Source organism: Bison bison, unplaced genomic scaffold (genome assembly GCF_000754665.1).
Source record: "Bison bison bison isolate TAMUID 2011002044 unplaced genomic scaffold, Bison_UMD1.0 scf7180017864452, whole genome shotgun sequence".
Taxonomy (NCBI): domain Eukaryota; kingdom Metazoa; phylum Chordata; class Mammalia; order Artiodactyla; family Bovidae; genus Bison; species Bison bison.
Genome location: NW_011495014.1, coordinates 4,660,592 through 4,682,359, shown reverse-complemented (window position 1 = coordinate 4,682,359; position 21,768 = coordinate 4,660,592). Strand labels below are relative to the sequence as shown.

The window sequence follows — 21,768 nt, the reverse complement described above, 5'->3', positions numbered from 1 at the left end:
AGATCGTATACCATTATATATGTGAAATAAGTAATTATTCTGGATTACTAAACACTCCTAGTAATTTTTATCTTGTCTGACTAGGTCTCCTGAATGTTTCAAAATAAATAATTCTCCCATACAAGAAAAATGAAACAGAACAATGTGGATGTACCAGATCTGCTTTTTTTTTTCTTTCTGTCTAGGACTGTACACTAACTCTAACATATGAAAAGCAAAAAAAGAAGAAAACACAGCTAATCTGTCCTAATCCTAATCCAAAAGTGGCGTGATAGCAGCAAGGAGATCAAATCAGTCAGTCCTAAGAAATCAACCCTCAATAGTCATTGGGAGGACTGATGCTAAAGCTGAAACTCCCATACTTTGGCCACTTGATGTTAAGAACTGACTCTCTGGGAAAGACCCTGATGCTGGGAAAGACTGAAGGCAGGAGGAGAAGGGGACAACAGAGGATGAGATGGTTGGATGACATCCCTGACTTACTGGACATGAGTTTGAGCCAGCTCCAGGAGATGGTAAAGGACAGGGAAGCCTGGTGTGCTAAAGTCCATGGGGTCACAAAGAGTCAGACATGATTTATCAACTGAACAAGCAGAATTTGGCTAAACCAAAATGAAAAATAATTCAAATGTAATTTGTATTTTTCTTGGAAATTCATTTAAATACTGTACGAATTCTGGATGTATCTGACACTCTCAGATTTAATTTCCTATAAGGTATATATACTAATTAACACCTGTTCAAAATTCTTTATCAGAAAGAACCAGAAAGGATAATGTCAACCTTTCCTCAATAATTTTTCTTGGCTCATGCTTTAAGATCAAAGTGAACAATTCTGTACAAAATCTGGGCTCCACAATAATAAATTTAGATAATGAATGAAGTTAGAGACACAATAGCGAAGACAAGCACATGTTGGTCAATTTATGAGAGTCTAGCATTTAAAACAGGACATTCTGATACTGGTCAATTTGACTCTGCTGCAAAACAAGAAAATGCATATCAATTCAAAACAAAGCATTTTTATAAATCAGAAATAATCCAAGATATCCTACAAGGTTGAAAGTGTCAAGTGTGTTTACCTCTTGCTCTTCTATTTAGAGATCCTGTGTGTCATCCAAGCCTTTGTAAGACACCAGATCTATCTCTTTTTTTGGTGTTTTTAAGATTTGTATTTATTTATTTATTTTTAATTGAAGAATAATTGCTTTACAGAATTTTATTGGTTTCTGCCAAATATCAACATGAATCAGCCATAGGTATATATATGTGGACAGATCAATCTTTGATAACATCAGATTTGTGTTCTAAGTTTTGGTGTTTTAAGAATTAGGTTTGAACTGGCTAAAAATAAATTGAGTACACTTAAATTCTGTCAATAATTCTTTTCTAGTAACAGCTGATTTTATTAGCATTTTGTGAATATTTTCAGATGCTCTATTACCAAAAAGGTATAGCTTTCATTTAAAACTACAGTATGCATTTTTGAAATATTATTCTTAAAAAAATCTTAACTTTCCCACAAAGTTTTACAAGGATCAGAGCAGATGGGCAACATTGTGTATTATGTTAATGTTTTTTTGCTGTTTAACTTCTCATCGTTTTTTAGAACACTGAATACCCTTCTCACAAAAAGTAGGAAGAATAGAGATAGAATCCGAACAAAAGCTTTCTAGATGGTCTCAGGGAGGTGATAAGGGAGGCTGGTATCACAGCTTTCCGAAACCTTTGTCTTCCATAGTGATGTTGCCAAGGTAAGAAACTGAAAAGTGGGTATGAAAAGAGAATAGCATGGATTTACCTTTTTGAATCTTAATAGATTTTTACATCTTAGATTTTAATATTTTGATCAGGTTAATGATCTAGCTGTATAAGGATCTAAAGAACCTTCTGAAAGTTACAGCATGGGGCAAATGAGAAACATTAAGGTGAAAATGTTACACTGTCATAAATTTACATGCCATGAGAAAGCATGTGCAAATTATCTAAATCCCCTCTACATTTTGATGATTTTTTTTTTACATTTTGATCATTTTCTTAAAAACAGGTAGTCACAGTCAATCCTTAAATAAATGAAAAAAATGCAATAAATCATGTCACTGATAGGTACAATACCAGTGTAAATATTATGGTATAATTAATCACTTAATATGTAATAAAAGTCATTCTGAAAAATCAATATATTTCAAAATAATTTTAAGCTGTTATTTCAAAATATGATTTGATCTTAAGGTTATAATAAACTCAGAAAATATACAATTCAAAATACTTTTTAGTTTTATTAACAGGTTGCAGGTAGCTTCTTTTAATTGATAACTCAAATTTTTATCATACTTCTTAAGTTATAAAAACAGTAGTATAATTGAAATTCAGTCCACAAATAATTCATTCTGAGCCTCATATTTTTTTCACATTTTGTGGTTGAGAATTCTAATGCTGCTATAGTAAATAAGGACAGAAAGATGTCTAAATTATGTATATTTGAAGAAAATATTATAATAATGTAAAATCACACAAGAACACACCAAATCATTTTTTTCTGAGGTTTAATTTTAACTAATGAATTTTTAAATGATGAAGGTAATGTCAATCCAAATCTTGAATTATTTGTAACGTACAAACTATTTTTTGTAATTGTAGGTGAAATAGATTATTTTCACCATGGCAATGCCTTCACCCTTATTTATGGTCTTTTTCTTGAGTTCTTTTTCCTCAACAGTTTAACAAGTCACTTCTGGTTTGGCTAAAGTGCAATCCTAGCACAATAATGTTTCAGCTTGCAAGGAAGAACACCCTTATTGAGTTGATAGAACTCCACCAACTGGATTAGATCCGTAAATCTTGTATGTCCATCATCTAGGGTGTGGAACATCTCACCATCATCTTCCACCTGAAACAGGAAAAACAACAAACCAGTAAGAAGGGAAATAACTACTCAGAAAGTCAATCATGTTCTATTGCACACTGCATCTTTAAATGCCAAAACTGACACATTTATAATACTAAAGGACAGTGAAGAGAAGATTCTGGCACATCCACTTCTTTTTTGTAACTGTACTTGAATTTAAAGGAAATATCATCTGATCCCAAGGTAAGCAGTGTGGCTCTACTTCCTGTATCTTCAATTCTCTTAACGGTCTATAGTTAGAATAGTAGGACCAGTCTGAATCAATACAGTACACAGTGAGAAATCTGCACTATTTAGTGTAAGAGTCAACAAAAGATTTTAGTATGCCTACCCTCAGAAAATAATTTCCACTTCTAATTGCTGTCTACCTAAAGCCTCACTTTGTATATTTAAAAATGAACATCCACCAGAATTTGTATCAGTAAATTGATTCTGGAGCAGTCAGTCAAACATTATGTTAATGGAATGACAGGTTGATTTGGTTTTTTCTTTTCCCTTTGCATTGAGATCTTCGGGCATTAAGCAATTCATAACTTGCCAGGGATGTCACTTACATAATAAAATGCAGTCAGGAAGAAACTTCATTTGGATTGGATAATTTCAGGAAGAGTTCATTTGAAAAAAGAAAACACTAGCAACTTAGCAATTTCATGTTAATACTTTTTGAAAGTAGACTGGATCTCTGTTCCACACTATCTGGTTCTAATACACAGACCACATGCATACATACATGCACGCTTGCACATACACACACACATATGCAGCAGGAGCAAGAACAACAACAACCAAATCTCAAAGCAAGCTGTGCCACCTGGAAGCAGAATTACATTTTTAAAAGGTGTTCAGAATAGTTTAAATAATGATCTCCAGTGCTACAACACCTGCTTACATATCCATAATGATGATTATAAACAAAACTACAAAAAAACATTTTTGGGACAAGAGAGGAGAACGGGCTTTAAAATAATGGTTTTTAAAGAACCACTAGTAGATTTCAGGAGAAAGAATTTTCAGTGGCCTTTTAATAATAAGTGGCATGGGGTCTATACAATATTACCAAATCATATTTCATGAGAAAAGGGAAATTTAATTTTTACAATTCCTGTATTTCTTATATTAATTCAGACTCATAAAACCATTTCTGCCATACTTAACTCTAGTCAAAGCACAAGCTCCCATATTATATTTAATAAAAGAACCAAAGAAAACTAAAGTCTCCAAAGCTTGTGCATTAAGATCATCTCTAATACACGAATAAGAAATCACAAATACTTACTGGTATAATTTGAAAGTGCTTTATTTTTTGTCCATGACTCATTGACAGTACAAAAGTTTTGGGGTTACTCTGACTATCCCGTACCAAGAAAACTCTAAAGAGAGAGAAGGAATTTCAATGTTTTTCTATATTTATTCATGGATTTCATAGAAATATAGCCTACACCAAATCCAGGAAGTATATTCCTAAATGTAGCTGGAGTTTTCCTTTTACTGCGTATTCAGTGATGGGATTATCCAACATGGTAAACAATATGGTATGATATACTCTAATACTATAAAACTATCATTGGAATTAATTTAATTTTAATAGTATAAATGACAGTCATTTGTCAGATTTTTTTGCTCACAGTAACCAATATAAAGCTATGCTGGCATCAACAATTATTGCCAAGTCCTTTTTCCATTGGGAAGTTGGGTAATCATATGCAACTTTTTGGTACAGAGAATGAATCATTAGCATATTGTTACTTCTGGATCATGTAAAGTCCTGCAGAAAGAAACTTTTTAGAATTAAAAAATTTTAAACCCACTCTTCTATACTGGATCCTTTTTTTTTTTTTTTTTTGGATTCTGATTCCTACTACTACATACAACTAAAACTGAGAAGTGAATATATTCTAAAAATCAATCCTGAAATCATTTATTAAATGTTTGAACAAAATACTTTTAGTAAGAGAAACATCCAAACAACATTTACTTCAACCTTGAAAAAGGTAGCATAAAGTCTCTATAACAGGCTAGAAAAACAAGACGTGTCCTAATGGCCTAAGAAAAATGTGGCCAGGCGTGGATTCTTATTAACTGGCAACTCAGTGCATCACCATCTTTGTATTAATTGCTGGCAAACAGACTGGGAGAACAGTTCCCACTGGTGACTCCGATAACTAATCTCACTGTACCTGAGGCAAGAGACAGCCAAAAGTGAGCCATCACAGACGTCTGACAAGATTATCCATTTCATCTGTGCTGTGTGATTCTGACATTCCATCTCTGGGAGATGGGACAAAAGGGAGTTTCCCTGGTCAGTCAAGCTCTAAGCCTCGCCTGATTCCTGATTCCTGAGTGGATCAACACTACCACCTAGCGGACTGCCCGACAGCATCACATCTTTCCAAAAGGAAGACCAAAAACAAGTTTTTACATTAAAAAACGTAAAACATAAGGATATGTCATTCTTTTGGCAGTTATGTCATTCAATTAAAAAAACTGGGCTCAAAAATAAGGAAAATTATAATCCTCCAAAATATTTTGACAATCCTTTGTGATTTATTTCTTTTATTGGTCTTATCAAACAGTAATTCTGCTGATTGTTCAGATTTAATCTAAAAAGATCTAGTTCCATGTAGAATATATTGAAATCTTTTCTTATTTAGAGCCTACTGAAATGCTGACTTGCTATTAATAATCTTCTACATGAAAACGCATTTTTGTCTAAATGTCTGTATTAAATCACCTTGAAATCTTGCCATCATTTTAATCCAACCCTTGAAGATATAAGATCCCATTACCACTTGTTTAAATTGATGCTGGTTTTATTTCCCATCCAAACCTCAATACAACCTCCTTAATTTGTACTGCATTTAGGAATAAAATTCAGCTAATATTATATTATAGGAAGTATCTATAATATTGAGTAATTTGAGAAGAATAAAATTCTTTAGAACATAAATCTTGCATAGTAAATTTTCTGCTTCTCCTGTGTCTTCTATGGTATCCCAAACTAAAAGATAACATGAGAAGAGTCAAAAAGTACTATTTTCATAGGTTTATATTACTTGAAACTGTTAAAATTTAGAGGAAAGAAATGGGATGTAAACAGAAAAACATGAAATAGTCTAAGTACATAAGAAACAGCTTTTTGCTTTACTTTTATGTTTTACTTTAACACACCCTCCATCAAACTTAAAAAAATGTGCAACATGTAAAATGTGGTTCATGGTTTTGTAAGATGCGGTTTTGTCATGACACAAACAGTACTTTGCCATTGTACTAATCAATTCAAATCAAAATGTTGACACACCAAAACGTGTTCAGTTTTCCCCCATCAATTAATATCTGAGATGCACAGAATGGGAAAATATTAACTATCACTGTTTAAGACCAGAGAATCCTATTCAGCTATCTTCTTTATGGACAAAGACCATGCAACCACAATATAACAGGTATTGTCTAGGTATTGCTAGGATTCAGTGGCAACCATCCTTACAACACAAAGTCACTTCTGTTTTATTGAGCCGAAATCAAAACTCTCTCTGTTGAATAAGTAATTACTGATTATAAGAGAAATCAAAAATCAGTGCTATTCAAAATCTAACTTACCCATCCACTAGACCTTGCTGAATAATCAATCGCTGAGCTTCCTCTCTAGAAATTTTGTGGTGAAACCATGGTTGGGACCGGTGGATAGCTGAAGAAATAACGTGGGGTAATACAAGATTTGTTTGAAATGATCATAGTCTAATGACATGTACTTGGACCCTGGCCCCTCAGTGACTACATATAAATGCAACCTTCCCACCCAGCTGGCCACAGCGACTGTGCGCAGACATACCCATGCTTGCGGCAGAGCTCTGTGAGGATGCAGTGGGGCTACCGTGACTGCCCAGGCGTAAACATCCTTTTTTCTGCATAAGGAAGTGGGAGACAAATTTCAACTTTCGGGGTGAAACAAATTCAAATCATAAATATTTTGAAGAACATGAAGCTAATCTGTACCCTCCAAGCTAGTCCTTCTTCAACTGCAACGGAAAGGGCTTCAGTGGGATTTTCTATAACTCTGGTTTTCTGGCCTGAGAAATCCATTGCTACCAGGGAATTCTCTGATATACTTCTCTGGAAAAAAGCACATTTTTTTTTACCTTGAAAATACCTTTGAAGTTACCTTTCAGTCCTTTGCTGACAATATATCTCCATTTTAGGATATGGTTCCAAAGGTAACTAGCAGGAAATTAAAAAGTTAACAATACATATTGATAGGAAATGATGCTATAAAATAATTTAAGTAAGTTACACAGTTATTTGTTAAGGTCACTGAATTAAGAGAGATTATTAGCTTTCAAGGTAAGTATGTCTTTCTCCTAAAGCAACCCTGTATCTTTTTATTCATTTAAGCAGAAAAATACCAATTCACAAAAAAATAATCCTTCATATGGCTAAAAATATCCATCACTTCCAAATTCATCTCTCTATTATGCTTTGAAATTCATCAATGGTTATTTAAATGTTAAATCTACCTACTTATAAAACAGCTTTTATTAAGATTCAAGATACACTAAAGCTATAACAGATTCACTTACATTACTTCTTTAGAAAGAAACAGTACTCATATTTTATAATAAACCAACAACATGTATTTTAAAAGTTTATCACATCAACTTTCCTCTAACTTAGAAAATGAAGTTTAATGAAATAATTCAGATAACTCCATAATATTAAAATTTCTATGATTTAGTATGTGAATGCTTTTTCATCTTATGGGCATAAACATGGCAAAATAAGAGTTGCAAAACTTAGTCTGAATGATGAAAGAACCAATAGAAAAGGAAGACATCTTAAAACATAATTTTAAACAAGTAAGAAAGTCATCTTTGCCAATTACTTTTTTCATTCATAGTCTCTGATTGTGAAAATAAAACACCCAAAACATGGATCTTATTTTGTTTTTTCTTTGTTTAGGACTCTAATTCACAACCATCTTTCTTTAAAATATGTCATCTTAAATAATGTACGCTAAAAAAAAAAACAAAACTTGTCAAACTCTCCGATTACAAGTGTCACTTGGTTTACAGGAATAAAACCTCTCCAAAAGACAAAATATCCAAAACCAGCATGTGTATGCATGCTAAGTCACTTCAGTTTGTGACCCTATAGGTTACAGTCTGTTGGATTATCGAAAAAGTGAGTGAGTTCCAGAAAAACATCTATTTCTGCTTTATTGACTATGCCAAAGCCTTTGACTGTGTGGATTACAACAAACTGTGGAAAATTCTGAAAGAGAAAGGAATACCAGACCACCTGACCTGCCTCCTGAGAAATCTTTATGCCAGTCAAGAAGAAACAGAACTGGACATGGAACAACAGACTGGTATATAATTAGAAAAGGAGTACATCAAGGCTGTATATTGTCACCCTGCTTATTTAACGTATATGCAGAGGACATCATGAGAAACGCTGGGCTGGATGAAGCACAAGCTGGAATCAAGATTGCTGAGGGAAATATCAATAACCTCAGATAGGCAGATGACACCACCCTTATGGCAGAAAGCAAAGATGAACTAAAGAACCTCATGATGAAAGTGAAAGAAGAGAGTGAAAAAGTTGGCTTAAAACTCAACATTCAGAAAACTAAGATCATGGCATCTGGTCCCATCACTTCATGGCAAACAGACAGGGAAACAATGGAAACAGTGACAGACTTTATTTGGGGGGGCTCCAAAATCACTGCAGATGTGACTGTAGACATGAAATTAAAAGATGCTTGCTCCTTGGAAGAAAAGTTATGATGAACCTAGACAGCATATTAAAAAGCAGAGACATTACTTTTCCAACAAAGGTCTGTCTAGTAAAAGCTTTGGTTTTTCCAGTAGCCACGTATGGATGTGAGAGTTGGACTATCAAGAAAGCTGAGCAGCAAAGAATTGATGCTTTTGAACTGTGGTGTTGGAGGAGACTCTTGAGAGTCCCTTGGACTGCAAGGAGATCCAACCAGTCTCGCCTAAAGGAAATCAGTCTGAATATTCATTGGAAGGACTGATGCTAAAGCTGAAACTCCAGTACTTTGGCTACCTGATGCGAAGAACTGACTCTTTGGAAAAGACCCTGATGCTGGGAAAGACTGAAGGCGGGAGGAGAAGGGGACAACAGAGGATGAGATGGTTGGATGGCATCACCGACTCCACTGACATGAGTTTGAATAAGCTCCGGGAGTTGGTGATGTCCATGGGTCGCAAAGAGTCGGACACGATTGAGTGACTGAACTGAACTGAAGTGACATCATGGTCCGCCAGACTCCTCTGTCCATGGGATTCTCCTGGCAAGTATATTGGAGTGGGTTGCCATTTCCTCCCCCAGAGGATCTTCCCTACCCAGGGATCAAATCTATGTCTCTTAAATCTCCTGCATCGGCAGGTGAGTTCTTTACCATAATGCCAACTAGGAAGCCCATAAAACAGCATGCTGCTGCTGCTGCTGAGTCGCTTCAGTCGTGTCCGACTCTGTGCGACCCCATAGATGGCAGCCCACCAGGCTGCCCCGTCCCTGGGATTCTCCAGGCAAGAATACTCGAGTGGATTGCCATTTCCTTCTCCAATGCATGAAAGTGAAAAGTGAAAGTGAAGTCTCTCAGTCGTGTCCGACTCCTAGCAACCCCATGGACTGCAGTCCACCAGGCTCCTCTGTCCATGGGATTTTCCAGGCAAGAGTACTGGAGTGGGGTGCCATTGCCTTCTCCGATAAACCAGCATGGGCAATGTTTAATAGGCTTTCCCCACTGGTCATTAATAGAAGAGCAACACACAAAAAATGGGCTTCCAGATGGAGCCAGCCCTAAAGAATCCGCCTGCCAATCCAGGAGACAAAAGAGATGCAGTTCAATTCTTGGGTCAGGAAGATCCCCCAAAGGAAATGGCAAACCGCGTTGGTATTCCTGCCTGGAAAATTCCATGGACAGAGAAGCCTGACGGGCTAACAGTCCATGGGGTTGCAAAGAACTAAACACAACTTGAGTGTGTGCACACACACACACACACACACACAACACAAAAAAAGTTTTCATGGTAAAGGATGAGCCAATATACACCTGGAGACTCCTGGCTTAAGGCCATTTTGCCTCTCTCTCCACATGGTTTCTTCCATATCCTGCTTCGTCTAACAGACTCTAGTCAAATGTCTGCTTGAAACAAAACCTGGTTCATACAAAAATGGGATGGGGGGATCATTTATCTCTGCGTTACACATCCCACTTTGTTAGCATTTATTGTTTCCTCTCGAAACCTTGCTATAGTGGTCCACGATCTTATTATGGTTCCTCTTTATTTGTGGAGATCTGGCGTGCAATCTTTCATTTGTTACAGGAGTTCTTGCAACTGACAGCTGCTCTTTCCAGACAGATGCTGTCTCTGTAATCTCTATTTGCTGTCACACCTTACTTTGCCCTTCTCACCCCATGATCTTCTCTGCTGGGTCATGGACCAGTCAGATATACTTTTGCTTTGCCAACATTAATGAAAAGCTTCCACCTGCCCAAGCCACAGAGTAACTAATCTCAATCATAATGATAGCTTTATCCTTATAATATCTCTGCCTTCACATGCCAAGATGGCCTCTGTAATCACAAGACTCTGATAACATAAAAATACTGTTAGGAAAGAAAAATAAACATAAGCAGTTGTTCTTAATTCGCTTCTCATTTTTTCCCCTATAGTATGACAGGCTGAAATGTAAAACAAGATCCCATGTTCCATAATTACCTGACCTTAAGTAGGGAGTCTACAATACAAATAAGTATTTTCATTTGCTACGTTAACTATGCTAGGGGAACACACAGAAATAGAGCAAATGTTTTCTACTGAATGGCAGGTGGTAGATGAAAAATTAATAGTTTACCTTTGGTGGACAAAGAAATGGAAGTGAAGCAAAACCTGACTTGAACCAAAAGGTCATTTTCAGCTCAATTTCTTTCACATAGGAAAGTGACATTGTTAACATTCAGAATCAGTGTATTTCTCAACTATTTGTCCCTTTTCCTAGCTCTTCCATGGGGTGGATAAACAGGGCAAGCCCCAAAAATAAAAGTCCATGATTTTAATAGCATGCCTCTCTTTAAGAAAGAAGGAGCCTGAGTACACCCTCCATTATCCAGATCAACCTTGAGATCAGATCCAAACACTTTTGAGTGAGGCTGGGGCATGAAATGTTTTTCAGGCAGCTTAGCTAAGCAGCAACTAGTTAACTACTCAGTCTCTGCCACTCCAGGGCTTTCCTGGTGGCTCAGATGGTAAATAATCTGCCTGCAATGTAGGAGACCCAGGTTCAATCCCTGGGTCAGAAAGATCCCCTGGAGAAGGGAATGGCAACCTACTCCGGTATTCTTGCCTGGAGAATTCAATGGACAGACAAGCCTGGCGCGTTACAGTCCGTGGGATTGCAAAGAGTCAGACACGACTGAGCAAGTGACTTTCACATAAACATGCAGTGCAGGCCATAGTAAGAGGGCACAGAATTTCCTCAGATAGTGTCTGACACTCACCTCTCATCAGTGTCATACAGAGCCACAGGACATCAGAGGTATAATCATTTCTACAGATCACACAACCACCCTCCCTTATTTTATACTGCAGGACAGCAGTGACTCAACCAAAGTCACACTCTTGGTAAAAACAGTGACAGGCCCTATTTAAGGTTCTTTTCTGTACCACGGGATGGGAGGTACAGGAAAGAAAATGCAATTTGGAATGTCTAGCTCAAGGTCAAATATGAGAAACAATACATAAGAACTTCAGTTGATTTGCTTCTCCCATCCCCTCATTCTGGCCAGGGTCTAACTAATAGATGTTCCTTTAAATGAATTCTGTTTTTTGTCCTAAAAATAGGCCAAATATCTGCTTCTTGAAATATCTGCTGATGATTCTCCTTCCAAAGCCTGATGGGGTAGCTACTGTGTGCTGTATATAGTTAAGATATTCATTATGGTATGATAATTTTTTCTCATTTCCCTTCTCAAAATGAATCCCTGGAGAAGAGGACAACATTGTCCCTTAAAACTATAACTAAAGTAGGCAAAGTTTTTCCTGCTGTTCCTTGAACGTGCTGCCTTGATGAAAACCCAGAGGCAGGTGAGGTCACTGACTCTCTCATCTAGAAACTATCCTGGGATTCTGTATACATATCAAAGTAAACACAAATGCCTCCCCAATCTTTTAAGTTTCCTTCCTGAAAATTAAGAAGAGTAGAGGTGCCATTTTGTCTGATGTCAACTGCCATACAGGACTAGGTCCTTGTCCGCATCACAGAGATTCAAACCTCTTGTCCTTGAACTCCTGTTTACAGCCAAATTCAAGTCTCAAGGAGTGTCTTTTCTTATACAAGGTGTTGAACAAATACAGCTACATTAACTGAACCGTCATAGATTTACTGATCAACAGTAGGATCAGTTTCAATGGAAAGAAGCAAGAATAATACTATACTTGTATATTAATGACAATGATGAGACTGGAAAGGACTTATTTTATAGCTTTTTTCCCCTATGATTAAGAGGATACTAAATAATAATTGCCTCCAAATCATGGCTGCTATTAACATGCTCATCCTAATAACTTTAGACTCTGAAAGAAATTTAGAAGGATTTAGAAAAGGATTAAGATAATAAAATTCATTATTCATATATACATGAATTAAAAGATTAGGGTAAGCTGACAAATTATAAAAATTCTCACCTTAAAGCTACTGCTTTTATAAAAATTCATTACATTCCTTACTTCCTTATTTTAAAGCTAAAAAGTAATAGATATAAAAATGAAAAGTTACTCTTCCTTAACTTAAAGCACCATAACTACAGAATTGGAATTCTTTTTCCATATTAGTCTATCAGGATACATAATCGACATTATTTCATGCCTCATTCCTAGAACTGAGTGTTTTATCTGCTATGTTACCATGTGCGAAAATGCACCTCCCTTGGTCACAGCCATGAAAAGCATGTTTTAACCTAAGTGTAAATGCAGCATGTTAGCCGATTGGTCACACAAGCTCATACGTCCAAATTTCCAATATATTCACCAGTAAAGAGCACAAGCAAAAACAGCAGAACATAAACTTTAAGTTCAAAAATAAATTTCTTGTTAATGCACAGGAAATTAAAATTAGGTCCCAAAGACGGGGAAAGATGTATCTGTGTATAAATATCCAAGTGCCATTTAGGATAAACTTGTGAAGCGGTGCTAGTCTTAATGTAATGCACAACCAATATTTTGGCTTGCATCTTTTGGGTTTCCTGGAGAGCGGTATGTTTTTCAAGGACCTGAAACTTTAAAAATATTATTGTTAGAAAGTCAGAATGCAAAATAAGTCACAGGCTATGATAATCCCAGAATTAATATTTAAATAAATAAACCTACAATCAAATCAATAATTAAGAAATATCTACACTCTCAAGGACAGTGTTCTATAAAATATCTTTTTAAAATCTAAACTTCAATGTAATGACACACAATGACTCTCATAATTCTTTCAAATATTTAAAATTTTTCTTTAACATAAAACATTATTTTATGTTTTATTATGACTACTTAATGTATGCCCCACTATTTGATTTTATCACATAGGTTGCACTCATATAAGATCCAAAAGTAAATAGTTTAATATAACATGGTAAGAAGCTGTCCAAAAGTTACTTTACTTGACCAAAAAAAAAGGAAATGTATTATAATGTACATTTATAATGTAACGTGATTGCAAATTAATGTAATGTAAATATAAAGTAAAATGTAGGTTCAAAAACTTGGTCCTTACCATGGGAGATATACTCTGAGAACTGTAGCCACTTCTGCCTTGATACGGATGCATGTAATTCTGGTACAGCTGCATGCCATACTGCAGAATAAATAAATAAAAACACAGTCCCACCACTTTTACCACATATGTAACTTATGAAAATAAATACTCTCATTCACTATACATCAATATAAAAAACGAAAATTACAAGCTTTCATTAAAATAAATAAGTAAAGCAACCAAAATTTTGAAAGATAAAATTTTACGTTCTAAATAGGACAGTTTAAAAGAGTGGTTTTTATTGGGACCCACACTTAAGTTCTAGCTTACAATACAAAGATCTGGAATTGACATTCCTACTCATTATTCTTGTGTCAATAGCACCAAAACTATGTGGAGTGGTATATCACCTAGTGATAAGATAGCTCACTTGGGAAGTCTTCCTGAGTTTATGGTACCAAGACTCTGAGAATCTGACACACATCCTAAGCAGAACTGGGTAAAACTTACCATAACTCTTCAATGACAAATTTACCATAACTCTTCAATGACTGATTGATGAATTACACTGTCTTTTGTAATCCATAAACTTGATCCTATTTTGAAGATTCCTGGCACTGTACCATCCTCTGGTAACAACACTCTTAGGCCATTGTTTAATTTTTGACTTTAAATTCTGGGGATCAAAATGGTGGGGCATCAGGCTGATTTCAGACAAAGGGTCATGGCATACAATGTAAAGAGCAGTAGATAACTACACAGTCTTTACTTTCATGAGGTAGCATCATAAGAACCAGACTGCCAGGCTACGATAAGAAAGTGGGTCTGGATTATAATTGGATTATTAGTTTGAGAAACACTAAGAATGTCAACTGCCATGGCCAAACAAACATCTTGCAGGAGCCCCCATCTGAAACTGGAAGATAACCCCCTTAGATTTAAGTTACTCCCTTAAAAAAAAAAAAAAGAAGGAAGAAACCAATGGAACAGATAGGCTTGTCTTTTTTTCTGCTACCCTCTATAATTCTCTCCATTTCATGGAGCCATTATGAACTTAAAAGTAGGTCCTATATAAAAGACTTTGAAAAGACCATGGAAAACAATATTAGCCTTAAGATGAATTCCATTTAAACATTCCAACAGAGCTATTTCTCTACTAAAAACTATTTTCTTGAAAGCAATTCCAGCAATGTGGATATATTTGGTAATTAGGCAGAAAGTCAGAGGAGGGGCGAGGGAAGTCACTGTTTTCAAGATTTTGCTTTTAATATGACTACAAACCCAGAGTCATTTAAAATTCTCTGTGTTGACTTCTTTATCCAATTATTTCCCAACTTCTAAAAGTTATTTTTTAATTTAAGGTTTGATTGACATTAATAGGATCTAATGAAATTTATTTTAAATCAACTCTAAGCATACAATGACTTTAAGAAGAAAGAGGAGCTTAATTTCTAGTCAAGTTCATTTTGAAGAATATATAATAGACTCCAACCAACACTTTCACAAGTACGTGCTGCCTGGACACCTTTTATTTACCTGAAGTGAAAAGTCTGTCATCTACTAATAAAACTGTTTCCTTCAAAGATGTTCTGTCCCCAGTACCCCTGGCTTTAGGAAGTTGCTTCTGTGCTGCTGAAAGTCTTTAGTAGGCAGTTAACTCTGATCAAGGGGTAGGGCATGGATCACCTTAATATTTCCCTGTCCTATGGAGGTTAAGGCACCAAAATATGTTAAAGAGTTCTAACTGAAGGAAAGGGGAAAAAGACACCATGTACTTGGGACAGTCTACATGAACAAATCTCCCCTTTTCTAAGTCTCTGATTTTTTTCTGATTCTATATGGAAATGGAATTTCTTCAAAGAGAATGGAAATATTTCTGTTTGTTGCTACATGAAGAGTTTACATGTATATATGAAAAAGAAAGGAAAATAAAGCAAGAGGCCAAAATTCTTGGGGGAGACTATATCTAATAAACAGCATATAATGGAAACAAGAAGGGTACTTCTGGTTGAGCCAACATAACATAGACTAGTCTTCCCCTCCTCCTTGCTGTTAACTGTGGAAATAACACAATAGACAACCAAAGGAGATGATCAAAAGCTACCTCTAACCCTAGGTGAGCCCAGCTGCACCAGCCATGGGGATCAAATCAGCACCTCACTGACAACAAGCTGCCAGTCCCCTATTAGACAGTCTCAAATGTGTCTGTACTGGCAGGCCCAGGCTTCCTGTAACTGATTATTTTTCAATGTAAAACAGATCATTATCACTTGCCCATTTGATTCCATGGTGGTTTCTCATTGGTTCCATGCTAAAGGATTTCACTGATGCTGCCCTGTATTTCCAGCCTCATCTGGAAAAGCCTTGCCATAATTGAAACAAACAGGGAACATGGATGTGGTAGCAGAATAATGGGCCATATATGTCCACATCCTGGAACCTGTGAATATAATACATCAGGCTAACTGTGTGGGTGTTAAGTCGCTCAGTCGCGTCTGACTCTTTGCGACCCCATGGACTGTACCCCACCAGGCTCTTCTGTCCATGGAATTCTCCAAGCAAGGATACTTGAGTGGGTTGCTAGGCTAGCTGGCAAAGGGGAAATAAGGTTGCAGATATGATTAAGGGTGTTGATCAGCTGACTTTGGAATGACATGATTGCCTTAGATGATCCTGGTAGATCCAGTGTAATCACAAGGATCCTTATCCAGAGCCAGAAGAGAGAATCAGAAAAAAGGGAGCATGGAAAGAACTCAGCAGGATATTGCTGCCTTTAAGGATGGAGGAAGGTGTCATGAGCAGTCTCTAAAGGCTGGAAAGGGCAAAAAAACAGATCCTCCCTTAAAGCCTCCAAAAGAGAATGGAGGCCTGTTGACACCTTTTTAGGCCAATAGACCCATTTCAGATGTCTGAATGACAGAGGTGAAGGATAATAATTTTGTGTTTTAAGCCACTATGATGGTAGTAATGTGTTACAGCAGCTATAGAAAACTGATACAACACAGCCTCTTTAAACTAGGCATCTGGGACTTGAAAGAGACTGAGAAGAGTCAAACAGTAAGAAGGCACAATCTTCCAGAAACTGAGCATTCTGGATATAAAAAGAACAAAGCTTTCAGTATATTTCACCATTTCTCAGACAGACATCTGTTTTTAGACTAACAATCTGTATTATAACCTATGGCATCTTATATTCACTGTGGACCAAGCAACTTGCCATTGCCTGAAATTGATGGGATTAAAAAGTCATTAGCATCAAACCTTGCAAAGGGATTGCCAGCGGCTAGAAAGAACCTCACAGACCATGGCAGAGCACTCATCTGCCTCCCCAAAGCTCTTGAAGGCACAGAGCTGGATAATCTGTGAAAAATATAAGTATCCATGACTCTGAGATGAAAATGATTCAGAAAAGTCAGATTTAGAATATGAAGAAGTTTCATGAATACTTTAACTAATTTCATATATATATGTGTGTGTGTACATACACAAAATTGGTAACTTCAACAAAAATGATGAGAAGCAAGACTACAGGCCTAAATAAATCTAAATACTCAAATGAAAATAAAAATTATAAGTGATGTGAAACCTCACATCATAATTTTATTGCCATAATTCTTATCTTTCTAGTTATATAAAAATAATGGAGCATCCTAATAAAATCAATGGCCTGTTAGAGTCACTGAAGGACTTTTAAAGGAAGTGGGTTTACCGCCTGCTTCTGTGTTGGGTATTTGAATTTGAGCCCATGAGAAGGGAGAAAGTCTTGCTATACAATGTTGGCAGGTATCTCCTCAATCAGCCTAGTTAGACTTCCAGAGTTCTGATGGAAGGGGAGAGAAAACCAGACACCTTAAGATATTTTCTCTACCATAACTGTGATGGAATAAAGTCTTCCAAATAGTGCCAGCTTCTTTATCTATGAAAGGAGGGGACTGGATGAAGTCAGTGGTTCTTAATCAGGCAGACACTTGGAACTCAATCACTAACTCAGGAGCCCCGAGGATGCAGCTGGGCACATGGAGCCTCAGAAAGCACCTCCTGTGATTCCAATGCATGTCTCTGGTTACCAAGTTACTACTGCCTTGACTGGTTGGTTTCCAAGACACTCTAAAGTACTTCTCTCTTTTTCATTTTGTTTGTTTGTTTTACATTTTATGACAATGAGAGCAACATAGAAGTGATTAGTGACTACTTATCATGAGGGTTTCAAAGAATTAATAATTATAAGATTTGCTGAAATAAAAATCATGACAGCCATGTTGACAATAGACTATTTGAGAAACAAACAAATTTCTAATAAAAAGGTAACCATAGTTACCTTTCTGCCATAATACAAAAGGAAGAAAATTTCACAGTTAATCCAAAAGCTTTACATTACTTTTAAACACTTGCTTCCTACCACTTCACACCCACTAGGATGATTATTTTTAAAAAAATAATGGAAAATAATATGTGTTCATGAGGTATGGAGAAGTTGGAATTCTTATACATTCCTGGTGGGAATATAATGTGGTTTAGCCTCTGAGGAAAACATTTTGGCAATTAATCAAAAAGTTAAACATAGAATTACCATGTGCCCAGCAAATCCACTTTTAGGTATATATATAAAAATAAAAACTGTTACTCAAATAAATATGTGTATAGACATGTTCCAAACAGCACTATTCACAACAGTAAAAGGTAGAAACAATCCAAATACCCATGAATGGATAAATAAACAAATTGTTTACTTAACATATATGTATGTGTTAAACAATACACATACAATGGAATATTACTCAGCCATAAAAAGAACAAAGTACAGATATAAGCTGCTACAACATGGATGAAACACAAATTATGCTAAGTGAAGAAGCCAGATCCAAAATGTCACATATTGTATGATTTTGTTTGTATGGCGGTTTAGTTGCTAAGTCATGTCCAGTTCTTTGTGATTCCATGGACTGTAGCCCCCCAGGCTCCTCTGTACCTGGGATTCTTCAGGCAAGAATATTGGAGTGGGCTGCCATTTCCTTCTCCAGGGATCTTCCCGACCCAGGGATCAAACCCAGGTCTCCTGCACTGCAGGCAGATTTTATGCTGACTGAGTTACTGGGGATGCACAGAACATGTGCCACCCGATGTGGGGCCTGAACCCATGACCTGAGATTAAGAGTCGCATGCTCTACTGACTGAGATAGCCGGGCACTTCTATTTCTGTGAAATATCCAAATTAGTAAATCCATAGAGGCAAAACATGGTTGCCAGAGGCTGAGAGTAACTGCTTACTGGGCACAGAGTTGCATTTTGAGTGAAGAAAATGTTTAGGAACTAGACAGAGGTGGCAGTTGCACCATATTTTGAATGTACTCAAGGCCCCTAATTTGTTCATATTAAAGAGTTAATTTGGTTAATTTTATGTTACAAGTATTTTACCTCAATTAAAAAAAAAAAAAAAGGAAAAGGACACATAAGATTTTGCTCCAAGCCTGGTATGACAACTACTAATTCTCATCCTGATTATTCTGCCCTTCCTAAAATGAAATGGGTGATGTTTTATAATTATAAATTTAAAATTGTGCTAAATTTACTAGCATACAAGTTTTGAAAATACATGTGCTTTCTATATATCCAGGAAGGTATCATCTGTGTCTCTCTTCCCTACCTAATTTTAGAACATTCTTCTCCTTGTCAAAATGTTTGCCAATAAATTTTGCTTATGGAAGCTAGAATTCTTACTTAGCACAAAGGTGAATATTTGAATAATACAGCTATAGTAAAATTTTTAAAATAATTTGCATTAAACTAAAAAGCAATTCACACAATACTTAAATAAAACATAAAACAACACATTAAACATATCCAGGTGAGCACATTTTAAAATACACTTTACTTAGAATTGATGACAATGTTTCTAAAATGCAGACTAAGTAAGGGACGGGAAATTTCAGTCAGTTTTACTGACTATATATGTAACAGTCTTACCAAAAAACAAAAATCAGAACATTTCTAAAAATGGAAGACTCCACACACACAAAATAAATGCATTAGGTTATTCCACTCTACTCTGGAAATGTTTATCTTTTAGATAAAAAATAAAATACATAAATATGGTAGTGGTTATTTTTCTTTTTCCTCACAAAACCACACGAATTCAGAGTGAGTCTTCTGAGTTTTGATATACAGCCATTTTCAAACTTTGATGGTACTCCCAGAAATTTTTAATAGAAATTCACACCTGCATCGAGATTACCTTAAGCAATCTAATCGCGGTCACCCAGCACGTCCTACTCTGCTCTTCTTCTGCACAGAGCATTTTCAGGTCTCGGGGCCCTCCCGCTTTGTTAGGCTAGAAGGCCACAGCACATTGTTTATCGTTAATGCATATCTTGAAGGTAACACCTGTTGAAATAAAAGCCACTAAAATTCTCCTATATATAAGAGAAAGCTGTCTCTTTTTAAAAGAAATTAAAAGAAACTCAAGCTTACCTAAAAGGCTGAGGCTTGCTTTATTCATCTAGCAAAATATTAAGCCTGTACCTTAAAGCAGAATCCATAGTTAGTCGGTGCTCCGTGTTTTTTTTTGCCTGCCAGTGACACATAAATATCACTATTGCCAAATTCGCTGAAAAACTGCAAATGCCGTGGTTCCTTAAAAAAATATACATGTGTGTGTTGAAATGGGTACATATATTTTACACTACCTTTTGTATTTCTATTATATTATGTAATTTATACCTTGGTAAACATTATCTCAAATAATACCATAGAAACAAAAGGAGAGGAAAACTAAGTCACCATATCCTTAGATAACCAGGAGCTGAATATGAGATTATTTAAGAAGAGGTGACCTGTTTACAATTTAACTTCCAATATACCAAAAAATATATCTCCATATTTATTTTTTTTTAATTTTATTTTATTTTTAAACTTTACACTATTGTATTGGTTTTGCCAAATATCGAAATGAATCCGCCACAGGCAAAATGACTCGCTTTAACCATCACTTCAAGGAATCTGAGGGAAAGAAGAAAGAGAGCAAAGAACAGCTTTTGAAAATGTTTTCTTTATCTGGGTTTCAAATAATGGTAGTTCCTCAGAGGGAAGAAGGGTGGTTTAAGCTTCTGCAGCAGTAAAAGAAAAGAAAGAAAAAAGAAACAGATGAAGATCCCTGCTGCATTGAGAAACAATCACTCCTCATGTTTGTGTACTGCCTCACACACCACAGCAAGCAATGAGGGAGGCAGCACGACCCCCTTCTTTTATAAAAGCAAGGGAGCCTGTACAGATAAATGCAGGGAAATTACCTGGCGATGGAATTGTATGATTTTCAAGGCAAAATGGAATCATGAAGGGCTATTTTTTCTCTGGGAAAGCCATGAGATTTAGAGTTGGTCATGGGAAATCTGGGTCATACTCTTCTGTGATAGGTTAATAACTTGGAGAAATGCTTAATTCTGGGGTTGAATGTATAATCAAAACTGAGCAAAATGCATTTGTTCTTTAAAATCTTGCTACTAGCAGTCTCAGACCAGCAGTATCATCAGCACCTGGGAGTTTATTAAAAATGGAAAATCTCAGGGCCCACCCCAGATCTGCTGATTCAAAACCAAAATCTATAGTTTAACAAGAACTCAAGTGATTGTATGCACTGAAAGACAAAGCAGAACATTCAGCAATTTGAGCAACCCATTCAAATCCAAATCCAAAAAAATTCAGTCATTGGACAGTAGGCTGGCTATCCCATCAAGAGTTTCTGTTGTATGCAACTGTTTCTCTATGTGTCACTGTTCTTTAGGCACTTTAACCCAATGAATGAATATAGTTCCCAACTCCATGGAAGAATGCAGCAGAAAAGAAAATTGTTAGAGACCCAATCTAGGGTCCTGGGAGAAGGGAGGAGGAGGAGGGAGAAAGGTACTCTCACTGGCATGGCCTTTAAAACTTTATTCCTTGATAGAAACTTTGCTCATAAAAATGTCTGATTTCTATCAAGATGGAATAAAACCATTCCTGCCCACTGATACTGTAGAAGTCAATGTAGCTGAGTCCTTTGGATGCAAGAAAAAGGCAACTCAAGAAATACTGGAAGGCCATAAGAGGCATGATCAGCT

General features: G+C 36.2%; 1 protein-coding gene across 1 annotated transcript in view; it reads right to left on the bottom strand.

Moving 5' to 3' along the window:
- Nucleotides 1-1,235: 1,235 nt before the first annotated feature.
- The window catches only part of GRB14 (growth factor receptor-bound protein 14), a 129,967-nt gene continuing 109,434 nt past the window's right edge, over nucleotides 1,236-21,768 (bottom strand). The window contains exons 8-15 of the mRNA XM_010858956.1: nucleotides 20,195-20,305; nucleotides 19,908-20,003; nucleotides 13,694-13,774; nucleotides 6,902-7,018; nucleotides 6,738-6,810; nucleotides 6,506-6,593; nucleotides 4,185-4,278; nucleotides 1,236-2,890 (exon numbers count right to left, since the gene is read on the bottom strand). Of these exons, the coding sequence (XP_010857258.1) occupies nucleotides 2,744-2,890; nucleotides 4,185-4,278; nucleotides 6,506-6,593; nucleotides 6,738-6,810; nucleotides 6,902-7,018; nucleotides 13,694-13,774; nucleotides 19,908-20,003; nucleotides 20,195-20,305 (807 nt within the window). The 3' untranslated portion in view covers nucleotides 1,236-2,743. The remainder of the gene's footprint in view (nucleotides 2,891-4,184; nucleotides 4,279-6,505; nucleotides 6,594-6,737; nucleotides 6,811-6,901; nucleotides 7,019-13,693; nucleotides 13,775-19,907; nucleotides 20,004-20,194; nucleotides 20,306-21,768) is intronic.